The 21,517-nt window shown below is 42.3% G+C and overlaps 1 protein-coding gene across 11 annotated transcripts in view; it reads right to left on the reverse strand.

Moving 5' to 3' along the window:
- KLF12 (KLF transcription factor 12) overlaps positions 1–21,517 on the reverse strand; it is a 370,074-nt gene that overhangs the window by 244,019 nt on the left and 104,538 nt on the right. For all 11 annotated transcript variants that reach the window (XM_073346757.1, XM_073346748.1, XM_073346728.1 and 8 more), the window contains one exon: positions 15,406–15,469. In XM_073346757.1, the coding sequence (XP_073202858.1) occupies positions 15,406–15,426 (21 nt within the window). In that variant the 5' untranslated portion in view covers positions 15,427–15,469. The remainder of the gene's footprint in view (positions 1–15,405; positions 15,470–21,517) is intronic.

The raw sequence follows: 21,517 nt of genomic DNA on the forward strand, positions 1-21,517 counted from the left end.
CCTTGTGGGGGAGGCGGGGGGGAGAGACCAGACACGGTAGTCTGACTCTGAGCCTGCGCCCTAGTAGTACAAGAGTCTGTGTTCTAGCCACAGGCAGGGCATAATTCATACTCTGTAGAGCCTGTAAGTGCTGCCTTATGTAGGGAACCTTAAGATTTACACCAGGAATTCTCAGGACTTCTCTGCCATGTTTGAGTCGGGGCAGAAAAGTCCAGCAGGGAGGCACTGCAGTGGCAGATCTAGGTAGCTGAAACTACTATGACACTATTGATCCGATTCAGGGGAAGAGGCGGAGGAGGAAGATTATAAATTGCATCTGCCTGAAACCAAGTAAAAATAAAGGTTTTAAAACAAAATGGTCAGGAGAAACTGAAAAGACAATTTGTTCCTCCACTGGAGGCAGAAAATCTGGTGGTCTGAACTGAAAGGCAAAGCCTAGTCCTGGACCAACAATACTGGACTGCCTCTGAATTCCACAGGTGGGGGCTATGAGTAATGACTTCACAGTGAAACTGTGCAACAGAACGGAATTTAACCCATAATATTTCTGAGACGTCAAAGTCAGCAAAGCAATTGTGCACCTTCAATCATCAATCATTTATTCTTCAAGACCAGGGAAACACAGACTAACCCAGCTATCTCCCTCAAGCACATCTGGAGACACAGCTACATCTGGAGACACAGCTCCTGGTCTGACGGCAATGTCTTACTTTGTAGTACTGAGTGATTCCATAGCTACCAAACAATTTATGCTTTTTTATGTAATGCCTTGTCAGTAGGGCTTCTGGTTTTCGGGGTATATTAATTTCATTTTGGGGGTTTAGTTCTTAGCAATTTTTGCGTTTTATGAAGATGTCAAAGAATTGGGTTTTTTGACAGCTTTCTCTTTGTATATGCTGTAACGAGTAATTTTTTTGTAATGTTCCCTTTAGCATTAAACCTTTAGAACACACCAGTAGGATCTGTATGGGCTCATTAACACACAATACATTAGAGTGCTATAGCAATCACACTACTGTAGTCTGTGTTACTGCTCCATGTAGCTAAGCCTTTCAGTAAAAGGTAACCATTTACAGTGTTTATTGGATATATACCAATTTTCTTTTCTTCCTCTTCCTTTTATTTATTTTTTTTTTAATTGGGGGTGTTTTATCGGGTTTTTATCAGTTAAAACTTAATATCAGAAGCTCTACCTATCAGGAACGATTTATCTAAGAACATTTTACCAAAATGAAGTTACAGGCCATATCAGGAATTTTCAGTCTGCATGCCCATGTACAGTCACACATACACATGCACACACCAACAACTAAATAAGAAAGCACTCTCTATTTTGTATGTAGCCAATATCCTGAGGTAAACATTTTCATTTAGGCACAGGTGCCTGTAGAAGGTGAGCAACCACCAACAGTGTCCCAAAGTGGTCAGGGGGTGGGGTGGCAGGTCATCTTGCTATTGAAAAACACAGTTCTTTCCTTCAGAACCCTCTGCCACCAAGGGTTTCTGGCACCGGGACTTTGAATTCTGGACCATTGAACAGTCAAGGTCTTTTCGATCTGGGCTCTCCCCTGAAGGCTCCTGTTGTTGCAACGTCCTCTTGGAATGGATAGGGGAGCCTAGGCCCACCCTGTCCACCGGGCCCCAGAGGGTGGCCCAATGCTAGGCTGCTACACTCTGAACCTTGGAGTGCTAAACAGCCACCCCCCAGATCACTTCCTACCTAGTCTCCTTTAGCTTCACAGAGTAATCTTCAACCAAGTCTCTGTCCTGCACATTCAGTCACCTGCCTATCCTGTGTACATTTGCGCAAGTCTGCGTTGTCAGGTCTTACGCAATGAGCTCCTTGGCAGCACTTCCTGATCAGAGAAGCCAACTGCTCCCTTCCACTATCTGCATGCTTCTGAGCTGTTCTGCTTCACTTTTGAAGCCCCGCCTCCAATTTTTGCAGGCTTGGCAGGTATGACTCGGTGGAGCTGACTGAGCCAAGAGCTGTTCCTTAACTCCTTAGAATCATAGAATATCAGGGTTGGAAGGGACCCCAGAAGGTCATCTAGTCCAACCCCCTGCTCAAAGCACGACCAATTCCCAGTTAAATCATCCCAGCCAGGGCTTTGTCAAGCCTGACCTTAAAAACCTCTAAGGAAGGAGATTCTACCACCTCCCTACGCAACGCATTCCAGTGCTTCACCACCCTCTTAGTGAAAAAGTTTTTCCTAATATCCAATCTAAACCTCCCCCACTGCAACTTGAGACCATTACTCCTCGTTCTGTCATCTGCTACCATTGAGAACAGCCTAGAGCCATCCTCTTTGGAACCCCCTTTCAGGTAGTTGAAAGCAGCTATCAAATCCCCCCTCAGTCTTCTCTTCTGCAGGCTAAACAATCCCAGCTCCCTCAGCCTCTCCTCATAACTCATGTGTTCCAGACCCCTAATCATTTTTGTTGCCCTTCGCTGGACTCTCTCCAATTTATCCACATCCTTCTTGAAGTGTGGGGCCCAAAACTGGACACAGTACTCCAGATGAGGCCTCACCAATGTCGAATAGAGGGGAATGATCACGTCCCTCGATCTGCTCGCTATGCCCCTACTTATACATCCCAAAATGCCATTGGCCTTCTTGGCAACAAGGGCACACTGCTGACTCATATCCAGCTTCTCGTCCACTGTCACCCCTAGGTCCTTTTCCGCAGAACTGCTGCCTAGCCATTCGGTCCCTAGTCTGTAGCTGTGCATTGGGTTCTTCCGTCCTAAGTGCAGGACCCTGCACTTATCCTTATTGAACCTCATCAGATTCCTTGCTCTCCTGCGTGGGGTTTGTATACCCCATCACAGTGCTAAATACCCCACATCAGCACAAACAGTTGGTTTGGATGAGAGAGCAATGGCAGATTAAGATTCAAGGCAAAGTAACAGCCTAAGGTCTTGTTTGAAGCTGAAAGAACAAACAAAAAATTTTTGCACTATTTCTATGCTTCTGATCCTCCAGTTTCCATCCTGCGGAGGAAACACACTTGATCATCTAATGATGAAAAACTAGAGAGGTGTGAACTGGTTTGAATAAATTAAAGTCTGAATCTTCACCCATCACAAACCCCTTAATATTCAGCAACTCTCCCAACCTTACTCTACTTCAGGGAAGGTACCAGGTCTTTCCATATATAATGTAGGGCACCTATACTTTTGAGATTATACCTGTAGTAAATAAAATTGGTAATTAGCCCAGTTAATGATTGTTTTGCATGATGTTTAAACACATACAATACATCTACGCTGCAATAAGAAACCTGCGGCACCAAGTCTAAGAGTCTGGGTCAGCTGACTCAGGCTCACAGGATTTGGATAATGGGGTTAAAAATTGCATTGTAGACATTTTGTCTTGAGCTGGAGCGCAGGCTCTTAGACCCTCCTGTCTCACGGGTCAGCTGATCTGGGCCAGCCGCAACTGTGTTGTGGGTCTTTTATCACAGTGTGGATGTAGCCATAGGTGTCAAGACCACCACATCTGCTCCAGGGGTGCATGCAGCTCACCCACAGAACTACTAGTAAATGTGTCATTTTTACTTTGTAAAAGTCACACTATTAACACTGAGATACTTGCCACTTTTTGACTTCTGAGAGCTTTACAGGCATCAACTAATTAAGTCAGAAACCATTGAAAGATCCAGCTGAAACAAAGAAAAGGTTTGGCTTCTTGTGTATTAATAGCGAAGATTATACAGACACTCTGCTGACTACTTTTTTCATATCAAATGATAATCTTTGCTTTTTACAGAGTTCACATGATTAAGGCCATACGGTCATTTACACACTGCAATAAAATAAACTGTCATGTTATCTCATACTTCCACACCTCATCCATTATGTAAACCTCTAAACCAGAGGTGGGCAAACTACAGCCCGCGGGCCACGTCCAACCCATGGGCCCATCCTGCCCAGCTCCTGAGCTCCTAGCCAGGATGGCTGGCCCCCAGCGCCTCCCCTGCTGTCCCCCATCCATCCCAGCCTCAGCACGCCAAGCCGTCAGCACTCTGGCCTGCCGCTTCTGCTGGGCAGCATGGGGGCATGGCTGGCTCTGGCCAGGCAGCAGGGCTGCGAGCTCCTGCTGCTCTGAGCAGCATGGTAAGGGAGCAGGGGGGTTGGACAAGGGGCAGGGGGTCCAGAGGCAGTCAGGGGACAAGGAGCAGGGGGCGGAGATTCGGGGGGGCGGTCAGGGGACGGGGAACATGGGGGGTTGGATAGGCATGGGAGTCCCGGGGGGTCTGTCTGGGGGCGGGGCTGTGGACAGGGGTCAAGGCAGTCAGGGGACAGGGAGCGGGGGGGTTGGATAGGGGGTGGGGTCCTGGGGGCGGTTAGAGGCAGAGGTCCCGGGAGGGGGCAGTCAGGGGACAAGAAGCAGGGGGGTTGGATTAGTCACGGGTTCTGAGGGGGGCAGTCAGGGGGAAGGAAGTGGGAGGGAGTGGATAGGGAGCGGGGACCAGGCTGTTTGGGGAGCCACAGCCTTCCCTACCCGGCCCTCCGCTCTGCAGAGGCTGCCATCTGGAAGCTTCGCCCGGGACAAGGGCCAGCCACCTCCTACACCACCCATTTCTGATGGAATGAGGCAGCCCACCTTTACCAATTCCAGTGGGGGCTCAATAACAAGGTAAAAGACAAGCTAGTCCACATCAAAAACCCCATCCATGTAGATGACTTTATTGACCTCATCCTGCACATTGACTTTTGGCTGCATGAACGGAAGGAGGAAAGGAGGGGTGACTGACACCCCATGCCCACCCTCCACACCAAGACCCATGCAGATCAACCTCGATTGCAGACCTCTGACCCCAGAGAAAAGAAAGCGTCAACAACAGCTGAATTATGTTTTCACTGTGGAGGACCTGGACACATCCTTGCCCCCTAGCCAGCTCAGAAGAACATGGGAAACAAACCAGCCCATACCAAGTAAAGGTGGTACAGCTTGGGCACCACCAAATCATGATGCTCCAGAACTACCCCCACTCCCACCCCAAGTAGAACCCGACCCAGGAACCATGGTGTCTTCCCACATTTCCTGCTACTGCAGTTGTAGATCTTGGGGCAGGTGCAGCAGATCCCCCAACTAGCAATGATAGACTCTGGGGCTCTACAGTAGCCAAAAATCTTCAGATCCCCTTCCAGACAAAACCCACTCTGGACCTGGTGGAGATGATTGATGGCTCACCTTTATCGTCAGGACCGGTGACTCAAGAGACCATCCCCTTAGAGGCAGTAATGGAAGGGAACTGAAAAACAATACGCTTCAATGTGATCCGCTCCCCATTCTTCCTGATAATTCTTGGCATATCTCAGTTGGAGCGGCATGACCCATGTATCTCCTTGTGGCAGAGGAGCATTAGCTTCTCCTGCCAATACTGCCAGAAAGCACACCTCCAATGAAGCAACCAACCCACAGGGTGCCAGGGCCCGAGGATGAGAGGAGACCCTCAGAAACGGAAACATGGGCACCGGGGGCTAGCCAGAAGGGAGTGGCTCCAGACCAGAACATCAGCCTTCCCGGACAAGTACCGCAACTAACTGGATGTGTTTGAAAAGAAAAATGCAGACTCATTACCGTCACACCAGACTACAACTGCCCAACAGATCTACAGCTTGGGGCAAAGATACCCTATGGATGGATACACTCTATATCTGAACCAGATCGGGAGGCGCTACGTGGATATATCCAGGAAAACCTTGCCAAGGGCTTCATCCAGTAATCTATCTGTCCAGCAGGGATACCAATCCTCTTTGTGAAGAAGGATGGGTCATTATGCCTCTACATAGACTATTGTGCATTGAACCAAATGATTATTTGTAACAGATACCCTTTGCCCCTTATTTTTAGAATTTCTGGACCACCTGAGGACTTCCAGGATCTTCATGAAACTAGATCTTTGGGAGGCATACAATCTAGTGCACGTAAGTCCTGTGGACGAATGGAAAACCACTTTTTGTACTTGATATTGGCACTTCAAATACCTAGTGATGCCATTTGGTTTAATCAATGCCCTTGCAACATTTCAACATTTCATAAGTGATGTCTTCAAGGATACCCTGGACCAGTACATGATTATCTACCTCAACGATAAACTAGTATTTTCCAAGAATGCAGAGCAGCACTGCCACTATGTCTGATCAGTCCTGGAAAAACTACAGAAGCATGGGTTGTACATGAGTTTGGAAAAGTAAACCTTGAACTAGGCCACCATTGAGGTACAATATCTACCCAGAGGGAATCCACAAGGATCCACAGAAGGTGGAAGCCATCTGCAAGTGCACAGCACCTTGAACCCTCCAGGAATTTCAACACTTCCTGGGCTTAAATTTTTTTTATAGGAGATTCATTGCAAATTTCTCCTAATTAATAACTCCCCTGACTTCACTCCTCTGCAAAGCTGTGCTATTCACTTGGTTGCCCAAGCCCAACTTGCTTTTGACCAGATAAAGGCCTCCTTCACTATGGCCCTGATTCTGGCCCACCCTAACCCAACTCATCCATCTATAGTGGAAGCAGATGCATCCAATGTGGCCCTAGGGGCATACTCTTGCGGTGATTCATATCCCACTCAGTTCTGCACCCTTCTCGAAAGCTTACCCCTGCCAAGATGATCTATAAAATACTGAACAGTGAGCTGCTCACCATAAAAACTGCATTTGAAGAATGGCATCACCACTTTGAGGGAGCTCGTCACCCCCAGTATAGGTCTTCACCAACGATAAGAACTCAAATACTTCCACAAGGCCCAGGAGTTGACCCAGAGGCAGTTAAAGTGGGCCGTGTTCTATTCTCAGTTCAAGTTTATGGTATCTACCTCCCAGGAAAGCAAAATTGGAGAGCCGATTCACTATCACAGAAGGGGGAATACTACTGGAGAAGCTAAGAACCAAATTCTGAGTCCCCTACCTCCTCAAGCCTGGTAACTTTGCCAATGCCACAATTCAGTGAGGTGGGCATTCCCTCATCTGATACTCCTTGAAAGAAGACCCACTTGCCCAAGGGATACAGTCCATGCCATTGGGGACTAAGATGCACCATTCCATGCAGAATGGCATAACTTACTTTGACAAACACATATATGTGGCACCAGAATGCCCGCAACTGAGGGTTTTACAGCTGTGCCATGATGCTCCACTGGTGGGTCCCTTGGCCACTGGACGACCTCCTGCATGGTTGCTCACATTTTCTGGTGGCTCTGCATGTGGCTAAGGACCAAGCAAGCAAGGCACCAAGAAGTACCTGCTCATGGCTGTGTATTGAGATTCTCAGCTCTTTAATGCTGGGATTGTGTTTTACCATCTTGTTTACCAGGGGACAGGCACATTGTTGACACTATACAAATAGTTAATAGACTTAATAGTATTTGTCATAAATATAAAGGGAAGGGTAGCCACCGTTCTGTATTCAGTGCTATAAAATCACTCCTGGCCAGAGGCAAGACCCTTTCACCTGTAAAGGGTTAAGAAGCTAAGGTAACCTCGCTGGCACCTGACCCAAAATGACCAATGAGGGGACAAGATACTTTCAAATCTGGAGTGGCGGGGAACAAAGTGTTTGTCTGTCTGTGTGTTGCTTTTGCCAGGAACAGATCAGAAATGCAGCCTTACAACTCCTGTTAAATTAGTAAGTAATCTAGCTAGAAATGCGTCAGATTTCCTTTTGTTTAATGGCTGGTAAAATAAGCTGTGCTGGATGGAATGTATATTCCTGTTTTTGTGTCTTTTTGTAACTTAAGGTTTTGCCTAGAGGGATTCTCTATGTTTTGAGTCTGATTACCCGGTAAGGTATTTACCATCCTGTTTTTACAGAGGTGATGCTTTTACCTTTTCTTTAATTAAAATTCTTCTTTTAAGAACCTGATTGATTTTTCATTATTCTTAAGATCCAAGGGTTTGGGTCTGTACCAATTGGTGAGGATTTTTACAAGCCTTCCCCAGGGAAGGGGGTGTAGGGCTTGTCGGGAAGACGTCTCCAAGTGGGCTCTTTCCCTGTTCTTTGTTTAAAACACTTGGTGGTGCAGCATAGGGTTTAAGGACAAGGCAAAGTTTGTAACTTGGGGAAGTTTTTAACCTAAGCTGGTAAGAATAAGCTTAGGGGGTCTTTCATGCAGGTCCCCGCATCTGTACTCTAGAGTTTAGAGTGGGGAAGGAACCTTGACAGTATTACATGAAAAAAAATACCCCTCTGTTAACAGAATGTTAAGGTTGCAAAATCAAGCACCCAAAAGTTGGGAAATGCCAGGATTAAGGCTGTCTATGCAACCCTAAATCAGCCCCCTTGTGCGTATATATTATGGTACAGTCTTTAATTACATGACCACAAACTATTTTTTCCTAAGCTCATTCTCAGCTGAACCATTTTAGGTAAAAACAACAAAGAGTCCGGTGGCACCTTAAAGACTAACAGGTTTATTTGGGCATAAGCTTTCATGGATAAAAAACCCACTTCTTCGCATCTTGTGCATTACCCACAAAAGCTTATGCCCAAATAAACCTGTTAGTCTTTAAGGTGCCACCAGACTCCTTGTTGTTTTTGCGGATAAAGACTAACATGGCTACCCCAATACTTGACATTTTAGGTAAAACTTTCTCCAAACACCTCAGTTTGGGGCAGACATCAGCCAGAATGGTTTAAGTTTAGCAAAGTTATAAGAAACTGAAAACAGAGTCTTGCAATGGGAAGTGGCAGGCAACCTTAACTGTAGATGTCACTATCTGTGCTGCCTATGATACTAAGAACACACCTATAAACTTCTAAAAACAGTTTAAGCACCAGGGTATTATTAATAAGTGTGCAGGTGTGAAGAGACAGATACTACAACTTTGCTCATCCAGGACTCATTACCATTAACAATTGTTTTTCATGGAGCAATGACCCCAACAAAAAAAAGCTATATCCATTTTACAATGACATTTTGTTTTTCAGCAGATTATATATTATTAAAAAGTTATCAAATATTAATCAGTAATCAATAGTGCCAATTCTACATTAAATCTAAATGAGTACCTTTTTTTTTTTTGAAAGTTCCTATTGTAAAATGTGACCATATCATTTTTTTTCTTTTCTGCAGCTTTCATCCAAAACAATAGTCAAGCTCCTATAGGTTTCTGTGATTCTCAGTTCTTCCTCTTCCAAAGCACTTTTCAGTAAATGCAAGTTATATTTAAGAACTACTACAAAGTCTATGCACCAAAAATATCACAGGGCCTTTCCCATCTGAAAGGAACTCTTTTTAGATGCTGGCCCACATAAATTTGTCGGGCTACTCAGCCAAGAGGCCGCTCCCGATTCTGAAGAAATTCCCCTGGGCAGTTATGTACCTCTCAGATGAGCAGCTTTTATTAAGCAGGGGTTGTATTTTTCTCAGCAGGCCAACATTTAACTAGGGAAAGATCAACCTATCTTAGTGCCAGTCTCCACCCACTGCCTCCTAAAGTTTTGTCCAGAATGACCACAGATATCTAGAACTGCATGGACACTTTTATGCAATAGCCTTTCAACAAATATATTGGATATATTTGTTTCTAAGATGTGACTATTTTGAATACAATAGCTACAACCCTGTTTGGGAGCTCCCCAACAGAAAGAGTCAAATCACATAATTGTAACTCCACCTGGTCTAAAAGAGGTCAGTTCACAAACCAGCTACCAAATAAGACTCCAGGCCTAGGCTTTGATGAACTATTCTTGTGTGTATCTAAGTATGTATACTTTGGAATCCCGCCCCCGGCCAGCTGCTGAGGAGCACTGAGTAAACACACCAAAATAGTTGCAAACTGAATGGAGCAGAGCCAAAACCAAGACCCATAAACAAAAAACCATTTAGGCTATGAAAGCAACTGCAGAGCAGTAACTGAAAAAGTGGTATAGAATAGGTTTTACACTGCTGTTAGTCAGAAAGGCTAAAAGGAAGGCTGAATTCTTCCCAGAGAGCATTAATTAATTTTACAATGTCAAGGGGAAACGGAATCAGTTCAAATGTAATGAAAGTGTGTGAAGCAGAAAGGGCTCATTGCAGACACCTTAAAGGTCTTTACTATTTGGAGTACATCATTTTTGGACCTGCCCCCAGCAATTTTTCAGCAGTCGGGATCAGTTCCAAATCCACCCTGCCCGCATCCGACCTGAGCTGGCTCAAAGCTGAATCCAATGATGATTGAGCACAGAGAAGCTGCACTATTCAGGATGTGCATCTGTCAGAGCATACACTATTCCAGCAGCCCAGAAGAAAGAGGCAGCAACAGAAGATACAGCAGATAACCTATCCTTGACATACAATAAGAAAGAAAATCTCTACTGCTCTACTTTTTACTGAGGATCAGATTTTGGAAAATTCAGTTCCCCCTCATCCTCATGGGTTCCCCTGTATAAAGTTAATGAGCCGTATGCCTAAGGTTGTACTCCAGCAGCTAGTCAATATACGATCACAGTTGACAAACTGAATGTTAACTGTGCATTATTAATATTTTTAAATAAAGAGCAGCAGTTTTAAAATATTAAATTTTTGACCTTTAATGGACTAATTCTAATAAACACTGAACACCAACAGAAATTAATTGGAGTTCTTGGTCTCCGTGTGCCATGAATCTGACTGTCAATCAATTTATGTGTTCATTTTTTAGCTGTTTTTTCCTGGATTTTTATATTCATAATGAATTATGACAAAGAAAACTTCAAACTATAGTCTCTTTGCTTTAGCATGATGTAAACTTCAAGGAACACAACTAAAAAAGGATAGTGGATTGATGCCCAGCACTATAATACACTCCTGAGATTTATATACTTTATCCTTTTTATATTTCTCGTCATAGTTATACTCCAGTGGATAAAGTTAAAGATGACAGAGACTATTTAGAGCAGTCACTTCCTTTCTAGGAAAACAGTGATTGTGGATGCAGGGAGGCCAGCGTGTGACAGTAATCAAACACCCCATCACACTGGTACTGGAATCCTGGTAAGAGAATGTGCTCTAAATTCAATGAACACACAGTATGAAAATGTGAACCTTACAGGAACATCTCAACAAAACTCAAATGCATTTATGACAATTGATTACTGAAAAAAAAATCTTTATCTTATAGTTTCGTTAGTTTTAGAGAGTACGTGTGTGCGTGTGTTTTGTGGACAACGAGACTTTAAGAGGTCAACTGGGTAACAAAATTGAGTTGGCTTTATATAGTACCTCTCATTACAACTTTTGGAGATACTCAGATACCACAGTGATGGGATCATATAAGAATTTTGATAGATAAATCTGTACCTTTAAGATTGTTTTTCCCAGGTCATATTGTGCCTATTCATTTTGATTTGTGTTTTTTCTCCAAAAGCTAAAAGTTAAAAATAATTAAGTTTTAAAACTCTGACGTCCATGTTCAAATCCTTAAGGAGACATCTGTTAAAGGATTATAGAGTAGGAAGGATCCCCTATGTTTCTGATGTAGACTTAGCCTTGCTGAAACCATCCTCTTTACAAGGGAAATTAAGAGAAAGATGGAAAATTCCCTTCTCTTATGCAAAAATACAATGGCTATATTCATGAAATAAGGAAGGATTACTTCCCTAAATATGATAACTTCCAGATTACTTATTTGTGACTACACAAAGCTATGTACAATTACTGTCATCTTGAGCATTGATTCTCCCAGACGAAAGAAATTCATACTCCTAAGGAATTCTCTTCACTGGGTTTCATTGGACTTTTAGGAGAGACAGACAGACTCCCAGACAGACCAACATAGGGATAAAGCATACCAATGTAACAAACAAATCCCTGATGATGCAAGAGAAGCTGTCTATGATGCTAATGATATACCAGAATATTAATGTTCCAAAGACAAGTCATATTTGGTCTTAAGTGGCCTTTAAACTGTCTAATGGCTTTACCTGTAGGGAAAAAAGAAGCCAAACCAGAGGCTTAAAATGAAATCTTAGCCCCACTGATCTCAATGGAGCCAAGACTTCACCCTTAGATTTTAATAGTGGCAGTGGAAGTACCACCTGCCTCTTTGTTGCTTAAACTGTCCAGAACCAGTCCGAGCTCCAGAAAGAGAATTTTTATTCCCAGGGATTGAATTTGTCCATACAACAAAGTCTCTGTGAAAACAATTGTATGATTTAGTCATTGCATTTTTCTAATCTGAAAGCAGACGTTTAGCAGTCTGATTGTTTAATCCTTCATTTTGCATAGGTTCCCAGACAGAAAAAAAACCATAATTTTTTAATTCACATAATCATAATTCACTGTCTTCCTCTCTCATCCAAATCTATCTATCTAGATCAGTTATCAACTACCTCAAGACTACTGGGGAGTGTAACCTGAATTGTATGAGAAAGAAAAACGATGCCTTGGATGCACCTAAACATCACCATGCTCTGCAGTTCTTCATTACCTTTGCTAACACTTTGTAGAGAACCAGAAAGAAGAAAATAGGGACAGGAATTGGAGACACCACCAGGAGGATGAAAATGCATCTCTCCCCACTGCACTTTTATCCAGGAAACTTAGGAATCTGAAACTTATAATCTGAAAGCAGACGTTTAGCAGTCTGATTGTTTAATCCTTCATTTTGCATAGGTTCCCAGACAGAAAAAAAACCATAATTTTTTAATTCACATAATCATAATTCACTGTCTTCCTCTCTCATCCAAATCTATCTATCTAGATCAGTTATCAACTACCTCAAGACTACTGGGGAGTGTAACCTGAATTGTATGAGAAAGAAAAACGATGCCTTGGATGCACCTAAACATCACCATGCTCTGCAGTTCTTCATTACCTTTGCTAACACTTTGTAGAGAACCAGAAAGAAGAAAATAGGGACAGGAATTGGAGACACCACCAGGAGGATGAAAATGCATCTCTCCCCACTGCACTTTTATCCAGGAAACTTAGGAACATTTCAGTTTTATGATGGTAAGTGGTGGCAAGTTGTTTCTTGAGTTCACCACAGGAGACTCCTGCACTGAAGGCACCAGGTGGCCCTTCCCCCTCTCAGAATTTTGGCCATAACTTTCTCTGTCTCTGGGATGTGATAAGTAATTAGACTTTCTGCCCTGACAGAACTTCCTAATTCTAATGCCCATCATGGTCATCTAGTCTGACCTTGTTCTTCCTCTATTTCTATGGTAAGAGACACTACAGCACTGTTGTCTGAACAGACCTGGCAAAATAGGTGTGTAAGTATCCTGTTTCATCTGTAACCCATTGAGAACTTTCCAGACCAACAGGAACTCCAGCTTGTTTACATATAAATAAAGGGGTCTTTGCTAGCTCTCTTGGCAATCAAGAGAGGCTCTCTTTAAGACATCTGTTTGCTGCATTTCAGGAATATATAAGTCTACCAAGAAGTGCCATTTAATAGCATTAGTTTTTCCTTCCTCTACATCTGAGTTAGCCAAGAGATTTGTAACATGCAAACACTGGTTCCCCAGCCGTGTGGGTTTCCTTCCATCGAACAGACACTAGTATCAGAGAAGAGTCATCGAAAAGTCAGGAAGTTGAGCTCAGCGAGATCTCACGAGTCTTTTTAGTTTTCCCTAGATGATGATGGGAGCACACATCACCTGCTGGTCCAGGTCTGCACAGCACCAAGCACAATGGGACCAAGGAGTACTGAAGCACTAATAACAATCTCTTGAATCACAAAATGTTTTGGATGAGAACCTTAATATCCATCAACTTCGTGAAAAAAACTTGTGCAGATTCAGACAGACATCATCTTCCTTTCCAAATGTAAACAGATTAATATCCACTGTAATTACTAGGAAGTCTCAACAGAGGAGAAATTAGAGCAGACTTTTCTGTGCCTACTAAAAACTTCAAGTGGATTATTGCCAAAACACGAAGCTTTTGAGCCATTCTGTAGCTGTTACAATCAAAATACCATCTAAGTAAATAAGCAGTGTTGTTATTGCAGTATGAGACAAGGTGGATGAGGTAATATCTTTTATTGGAGCAACTTCAGTTGGTGACAGAGTTGAGCTTTCAAGCTACACAGAACTCTTCTTCAGCTCAGGGAAAGGTACTCAGTGTCACAGCTAAATACAAGGTGGAGCATATAATTTAGCATAAGTAGTTAATGGGTATTCTAAGGGACCATTCAAGGTGAAGTGGCCACTTCACACTCTGCATACCTTTCCCTGACCTGAAAAAGAGTTCTGTGTAGCGCAAAAGCTTGTCTCTCTCACCAACCGAAGTTGTGCCAATAAAAGATATTATTCACCCACCATGTCTATCTAAGTAAATTAGCATCCTTATCCGAATGATCTCAGGAGATGACTAGTCTCATTGCCATGGTGAACCACTTTGGGACAATGCATAGAATGAAAACTCTTGTTTCCAACAGGTATTACACTTCCAGGAAAAAGCTTAGTTTTGTTTCTGTAATTGGAATGCACGAGAATGATGAGGAAAGCTTTGCTTAAATCTGTTTTACACCAGCTGACAGTCATCATTAGATCTTTCAAAATGCCCCGCTTAAATGAGTGGCTGTACTCCAAATCTTGGTACTGCCAATTGTATTCGCCATTACAATATATTTACTTTATGCAGACAGGGAAGCAAAGACAGTTTCCTTTAAGCAGCCTTGAAGGGACACTGGTTCAAGTAGTATCACAGCTAAAGTCTAAGCATTAGTAGCCATTAGCTCGGAGGACAGAGACAGATTTCAAAACATACTGAAATTAATCATTTTATAAAGCGTGCAAATTAAGGACAGTGAAATACCGAGGACCACCAGTGCCTGTTCCCTTATAACCACAGAAAATGGATGCTGCAGAAACATCCACCCCACTTTTAAAAGATGATACTCCAGAGAAAGATCAAAAAGCACCAAGTATCTAACTAAGATATCCTATTCTATTCAGTTTCTCATACTGCACTTATCAGTTTGGCATTCATCCAACCAATCATTGCATTCATCCAACAATGCATTAAGCTGCATAACTAGCATCTGTAATGGAAGACATCCTCCATTTAACAATTACTTCAACATTGTGCATGGCAAGAAGAAACACCCTGAAATCTCATGCCATTCAACCTTTTCGACATCAATGGAATTGCATGGGACTTAAGCCAGCACAGAATTTGTCCCAAAGCATACTTTTCAAATAAAAATAACCATTCCCACCTGAATACTTTCACTTAGCTTTCTGTTTTCTTTTGAAAACTTAGGTTTTTTAAAAGTATCAGAAAGTGTATCATTAAACCCCGTACAAATTATTTGTTAACAGAACCTCGTCTGACAGACAACGGGAACGTGATGTTCAGAACATTTGTTACTTCACTTAATGTGCTTTTAAAGAAAATATATATTTCTGATGCTACCAGTAATGTTTATATATTGTATATTGTTATATAATGTATATTGTTGTAAAATTGTCAACAAACTTTTATGGCTTTCCTCTTCATATGAATACTCAGTCATCCATTCGTTCCTAGATCCACTTCAATCCTGGAAAAAAAAATCAATAATTCTGAATTAATTAGGAAATGGGCACTGAGCAGACATAACTTCTTCAATGTTTTATTTTTGTTTCTCAACTTTTATTGCCTATTTTTTCAAAAACAGAGGGATCTACTCTGTGGTGAAACATTGGAAAAGCACTGTGTTTTTCAATATTTTAAATAAAACAGGCTGAATATTTCAAATATTAAGTTGTGTCTTGTGCTTTTCAATTAATTGACGTTTTTTCAATTAATTGATGTTCAATTTCTGAGCAGTTACTTGATTGTTCAAAATTTGAGCTTCTTTGTGTGCACAATAGGTCACATGATATATTTATATGGCATGATTGGATGGAGTAACTCTTTAGCAGATGTCAATTTCAAGTACTTACAATTTTGATTTCAAAATTTATTTGCTAGAAATATTCTGCAAGATCTGATTAATATTTGATGTTTGAGGCAAACCTTTTTGCTAGTAAAACTCATTCACTAGAATATTCATAAAAAAGGAATACAACTAAGGGAATGTCTGCACTATCCGCTTGATTGACGGGCATCGATCGATCCACTGGGGATCGATTTATTGCGTCTAGTCTAGATGCGATAAAATCGACCCCCCGAGCGCTCTCCCGTCGACTTTTGTACTCCAGCTCCGCGAGAGGCGCAGGCTGAATTGATATGGGAGCGGCAGCAGTCGACTCACCATAGTGAAGATACCACGGTAAGTCGATCTAAGTACATCGACTTCAGCTATGTTATTCACATAACTGAAGTGCGTAACTTAGATCAATCCCCCCCACTGTGTAGACCGGGGCTAAGTAAGACTGTAGCAGATCTAATAATCTGAATGAATATTTTTAAATATATATATATATATAAATATATATATATATATATATATATATATATATATATATATATATATATATATATATATTAAAGGTTTGCAGGTTATATGTGGCAAAAAATTTTCATAGTTCAGAATTAAGCCACGGGAAAAAAATTATGACATTAAAAGAAACAGATAAACAACATACTTTTATTTCCTTTGCTTCTTCAGATTAGATAAACTATAAAAATCCAGTAGATTTTGCAAAGTATATTCTAATTTCTGTAAAGCCTTTAAAAAACCTAAAAAAACCAAAGGCCAAAACTGTGGCCTTTAATTTTTTGACACTGTGCCTTAAACCTCTTGCCAGAATGCATGCATATAACTGGAATGGACTTTTACTTTCATATGTCCCCTTTAATAAAGTAAGCTGTGTGAATTCAAGACTAACTCTGTTGTCAGAGAGCTATTATAAATAATCTGTTATAACTTGATTTTTTTTTCAAACTGATGCTGTTTCTCCAATAGTGACGTGTATATAACCTATTCATTTTTAAGCCATAACCCAGTATTTCATTACTGCTATACATACATTAACATAGCTATCAGGTTTAAACATTCTGAACAGCCTTTTACCTTTAAAACAATATGAGACTCTGGAAAAGAAGCAAAGATAGTAAACATTAATGAAACCCACTAACATCCCAGTGATTAAGCACCAAATCTATATAACTTTTTATTAACTTTTAATCCAATTTTTTTTAGAAATAAAATAAATGTAAGTTCCAATTAACATTAATATGAGTCACAAATGGTTGCAAATTCCCTAGAAACAATGACCTTACTAAATTTAATTAAATTCTGTAGGCTTGGAATGTTCTAACTACTGTAGAGTATTTGTCCCATCTTTGATGTATCTTGGAGAGTGTCTTTTCTGTTTAATCTCCTTTGGCATTATTTGAATTGCTTCAGAATTTCCATTTCATGAGGCAAATTTTCTTTGGCTTACAACTGAGCCAGTGAGCACTGAGCGACGTCTACTTTTTTTTTTTTTTTTTTTTTTTTGAATTGCACACTGTAGGGAGAGGTCTTTGACTTCCTAGCAGCCCCTTTCTGTGCCAACATCCAAATACTGAACACTTGAGCCAGGTTTTCTGTGTCCTAAATGTATACACATGGCATGGTTACCTAAATTGACTGTGAAAGGACTCCGTCACAAAACTGTTAAATTAAATGTACAGCATTTCAAAGCTCCATAGGGTATCCCTCAAAAGGAAAGTTTGTTTGACCTGTAATTGTTTCCAGTTCTCATATTTTCTCATCAGTTATTTCTCTACACAAACATCCTACAGTGCAACTTAGCTTCATGTTACCAGTGAATGCTGGAAGTCCTATTAGCTCACTGTGGCTATGGTAATAATGAGAACAGGGATGTGTGTTTCAAAATGCTTAAGTGTAGCTATCTTACTAATCATAGCTGCATTTGTTTTACATTATTAAATCATGCACAATTCTCTCCCTCCACCCGCCCCACTGGTGAAAAGGTTCCTTCATTAACAATGATGAATGATTGGTGTTGTTTATATATTCCCCTATGCATGTTTACTCAATTTACTGAGCACTGAATTGTTAGTTCCCTTTCACCTTTAGAATGCCAGTCTTTTTTCATCCTTTTTGTATGTGAGATTGAAGGCTCATGAAAATGTTCTGGTTGGCCCAAATCCTTAACAGACAGTGTAAGCACATCACAAACCCCATGACCACAACACTGCCCCTGATTGCGCATCAACCCACACACTTTAAGGATGAGCAGGGAATTAATTCTCCAGGGCATACATTCAGTCCTTCACCTGTCCAATGAGATGGGTGCCAATTAGGATTAGTTGCAATGTGGATACCTGCCATCACTTCAATTCACACAGGCCACCATAGAGATATCAAAAGGTAAAAATTTTGATTACTTATGACTTGGGTTGGATTTGAACTGGAAACAAAAAGCTACACATCAAATTGCAATTTCAAACTCAGACAGTAGATCTTCACTGCACACTGAGCCTGGGCTCTCACCCAGGTTTAAGCCCAAACCCCTCTTCCATCTACACACAAATCACCTTGACTGAGGTAGCAACCACTCGGGACCTGGCCTGTGGAGGAGGGGAGGAAGGGAAAGAGTCAGAGACTAAGTCCTGCTGCACCTCGGGTTCAAGAGCTGCCATATTGCAGTGTGGACACAGCTCAAGTCACAGACCTGAGTCAGAGTCTGCATAGTGTAGTATGGATGCTTTAGCATGGCTGAGACACCCAGGTCTAGCTATTGTAAACCCAGGTTTACAATGCAATGCAGATCATAGAATCATAGAATATCAGGGTTGGAAGGGACCCCTGAAGGTCATCTAGTCCAACCCCCTGCTCGAAGCAGGACCAATTCCCAGTTAAATCATCCCAGCCAGGGCTTTGTCAAGCCTGACCTTAAAAACCTCTAAGGAAGGAGATTCTACCACCTCCCTAGGTAATGCATTCCAGTGTTTCACCACCCTCTTAGTGAAAAAGTTTTTCCTAATATCCAATCTAAACCTCCCCCACTGCAACTTGAGACCATTACTCCTCGTTCTGTCATCTGCTACCATTGAGAACAGTCTAGAGCCATCCTCTTTGGAACCCCCTTTCAGGTAGTTGAAAGCAGCTATCAAATCCCCCCTCATTCTTCTCTTCTGCAGGCTAAACAATCCCAGCTCCCTCAGCCTCTCCTCATAAGTCATGTGTTCTAGACCCCTAATCATTTTTGTTGCCCTTCGCTGGACTCTCTCCAATTTATCCACATCCTTCTTGTAGTGTGGGGCCCAAAACTGGACACAGTACTCCGGATGAGGCCTCACCAATGTCGAATAGAGGGGAACAATCACGTCCCTCGATCTGCTCGCTATGCCCCTACTTATACATCCCAAAATGCCATTGGCCTTCTTGGCAACAAGGGAACACTGCTGACTCATATCCAGCTTCTCGTCCACTGTCACCCCTAGGTCCTTTACTGCAGAACTGCTGCCTAGCCATTCGGTCCCTAGTCTGTAGCGGTGCATTGGATTCTTCCATCCTAAGTGCAGGACCCTGCACTTATCCTTATTGAACCTCATCAGATTTCTTTTGGCCCAATCCTCCAATTTGTCTAGGTCCTTCTGTATCCTATCCCTCCCCTCCAGCGTATCTACCACTCCTCCCAGTTTAGTATCATCCGCAAATTTGCTGAGAGTGCAATCCACACCATCCTCCAGATCATTTATGAAGATATTGAACAAAACCGGCCCCAGGACCGACCCTTGGGGCACTCCACTTGATACCGGCTGCCAACTAGACATGGAGTCATTGATCACTACCCGTTGAGCCCGACAATCTAGCCAGCTTTCTACCCACCTTATAGTGCATTCATCCAGCCCATACTTCCTTAACTTGCTGACAAGAATACTGTGGGAGACCGTGTCAAAAGCTTTGCTAAAGTCAAGAAACAATACATCCACTGCTTTCCCTTCATCCACAGAACCAGTAATCTCATCATAAAAGGCGATTAGATTAGTCAGGCAGGACCTTCCCTTGGTGAATCCATGCTGGCTGTTCCTGATCACTTTCCTCTCATGCAAGTGCTTCAGGATTGATTCTTTGAGGACCTGCTCCATGATTTTTCCAGGGACTGAGGTGAGGCTGACTGGCCTGTAGTTCCCAGGATCCTCCTTCTTCCCTTTTTTAAAGATTGGCAATACATTAGCCTTTTTCCAGTCATCCGGGACTTCCCTGGTTCGCCACGAGTTTTCAAAGATAATGGCCAATGGCTCTGCAATCACAGCCGCCAATTCCTTCAGCACTCTCGGATGCAACTCGTCCGGCCCCATGGACTTGTGCACGTCCAGCTTTTCTAAATAGTCCCTAACCACCTCTATCTCTACAGAGGGCTGGCCATCTCTTCCCCATTTTGTGATGCCCAGCGCAGCAGTCTGGGAGCTGACCTTGTTAGTGAAAACAGAGGCAAAAAAAGCATTGAGTACATTAGCTTTTTCCACATCCTCTGTCACTAGATTGCCTCCTCATTCAGTAAGGGGCCCACACTTTCCATGGCTTTCTTCTTGTTGCCAACATACCTGAAAAAACCCTTCTTGTTACTCTTGACATCTCTTGTTAGCTGCAGCTCCAGGTGCGATTTGGCCCTCCTGATTTCATTCCTACATGCCCGAGCAATATTTTTATACTCTTCCCTTGTCATATGTCCAACCTTCCACTTCTTGTGAGCTTCTTTTTTATGTTTAAGATCCGCTAGGATTTCACCATTAAGCCAAGCTGGTCGCCTGCCATATTTACTATTCTTTCGACTCATTGGGATGGTTTGTCCCTGTAACCATGCTCAAGCATGGGCTTGGAAACACTAAGTCTACAAGTCCAGGTCCCACAGACCCTGGCTTAGTGTGCAGTGTAAACATGCTCCTAGTAATCCTATCATAAAATGGCCTAATTTTCAGATGTGCTGAGAACATGCAACTCTCAATGAAAGTACCAACAAAAAAAAACACTTCCTGGATTTTTGTGAAGATAATTTATTCTTCCAGGTTTAAATAAGGCTGCTATGAAATACGTGTTTTGTTTTAAGTAGTAAATGGAACGTGATGTGAAAAGTCCAAATAGGAGTACTTACATCCAGTATCATTTTGCAATAATAGTTTTTAGTACCAGCAAAAAACCTACAGCACAAAATAAGAGGATTGGAAACGAGAACACCACATTTGTTTGATCCAAAACTCTTAAATGACCAAAGGTTTTCTCTGTAATCACAGAGCAAAGTCTCTAACAAACATGAACCATCAGTCTCAGGCCAGGTCTACACTACAAACTTTTGCTAATGCAAGTTACATAGACACAAAGCTGCAGCAGTTAGCATATCACTTGCGCATGTGTGTCGGCACTGCACGTACTCACTAGGAGCGCTTGTTTCAATGCAGGTAACACAATGTGCAACTCGCCACAGTCCAGCACACTGTTTTTGGGGAAGTTTTGGCAATGCACGGTGGGGCAGAAACAAGTAGCAAAGGGGGTGACTGGGACAGCAGGGTTGCATTCCCATCATGCAAATTTCTCCATTGCCATCTCTATCACATAATTTTCATACTTATTTTGAAAATTCCACCCAGGAAGGACTTGTCATGGTCCACCATCTCTGAGAGAAGCATGGACGCTATTGTCATAAGC

Source organism: Lepidochelys kempii, chromosome 1 (assembly GCF_965140265.1).
Source record: "Lepidochelys kempii isolate rLepKem1 chromosome 1, rLepKem1.hap2, whole genome shotgun sequence".
NCBI lineage: Eukaryota > Metazoa > Chordata > Testudines > Cheloniidae > Lepidochelys > Lepidochelys kempii.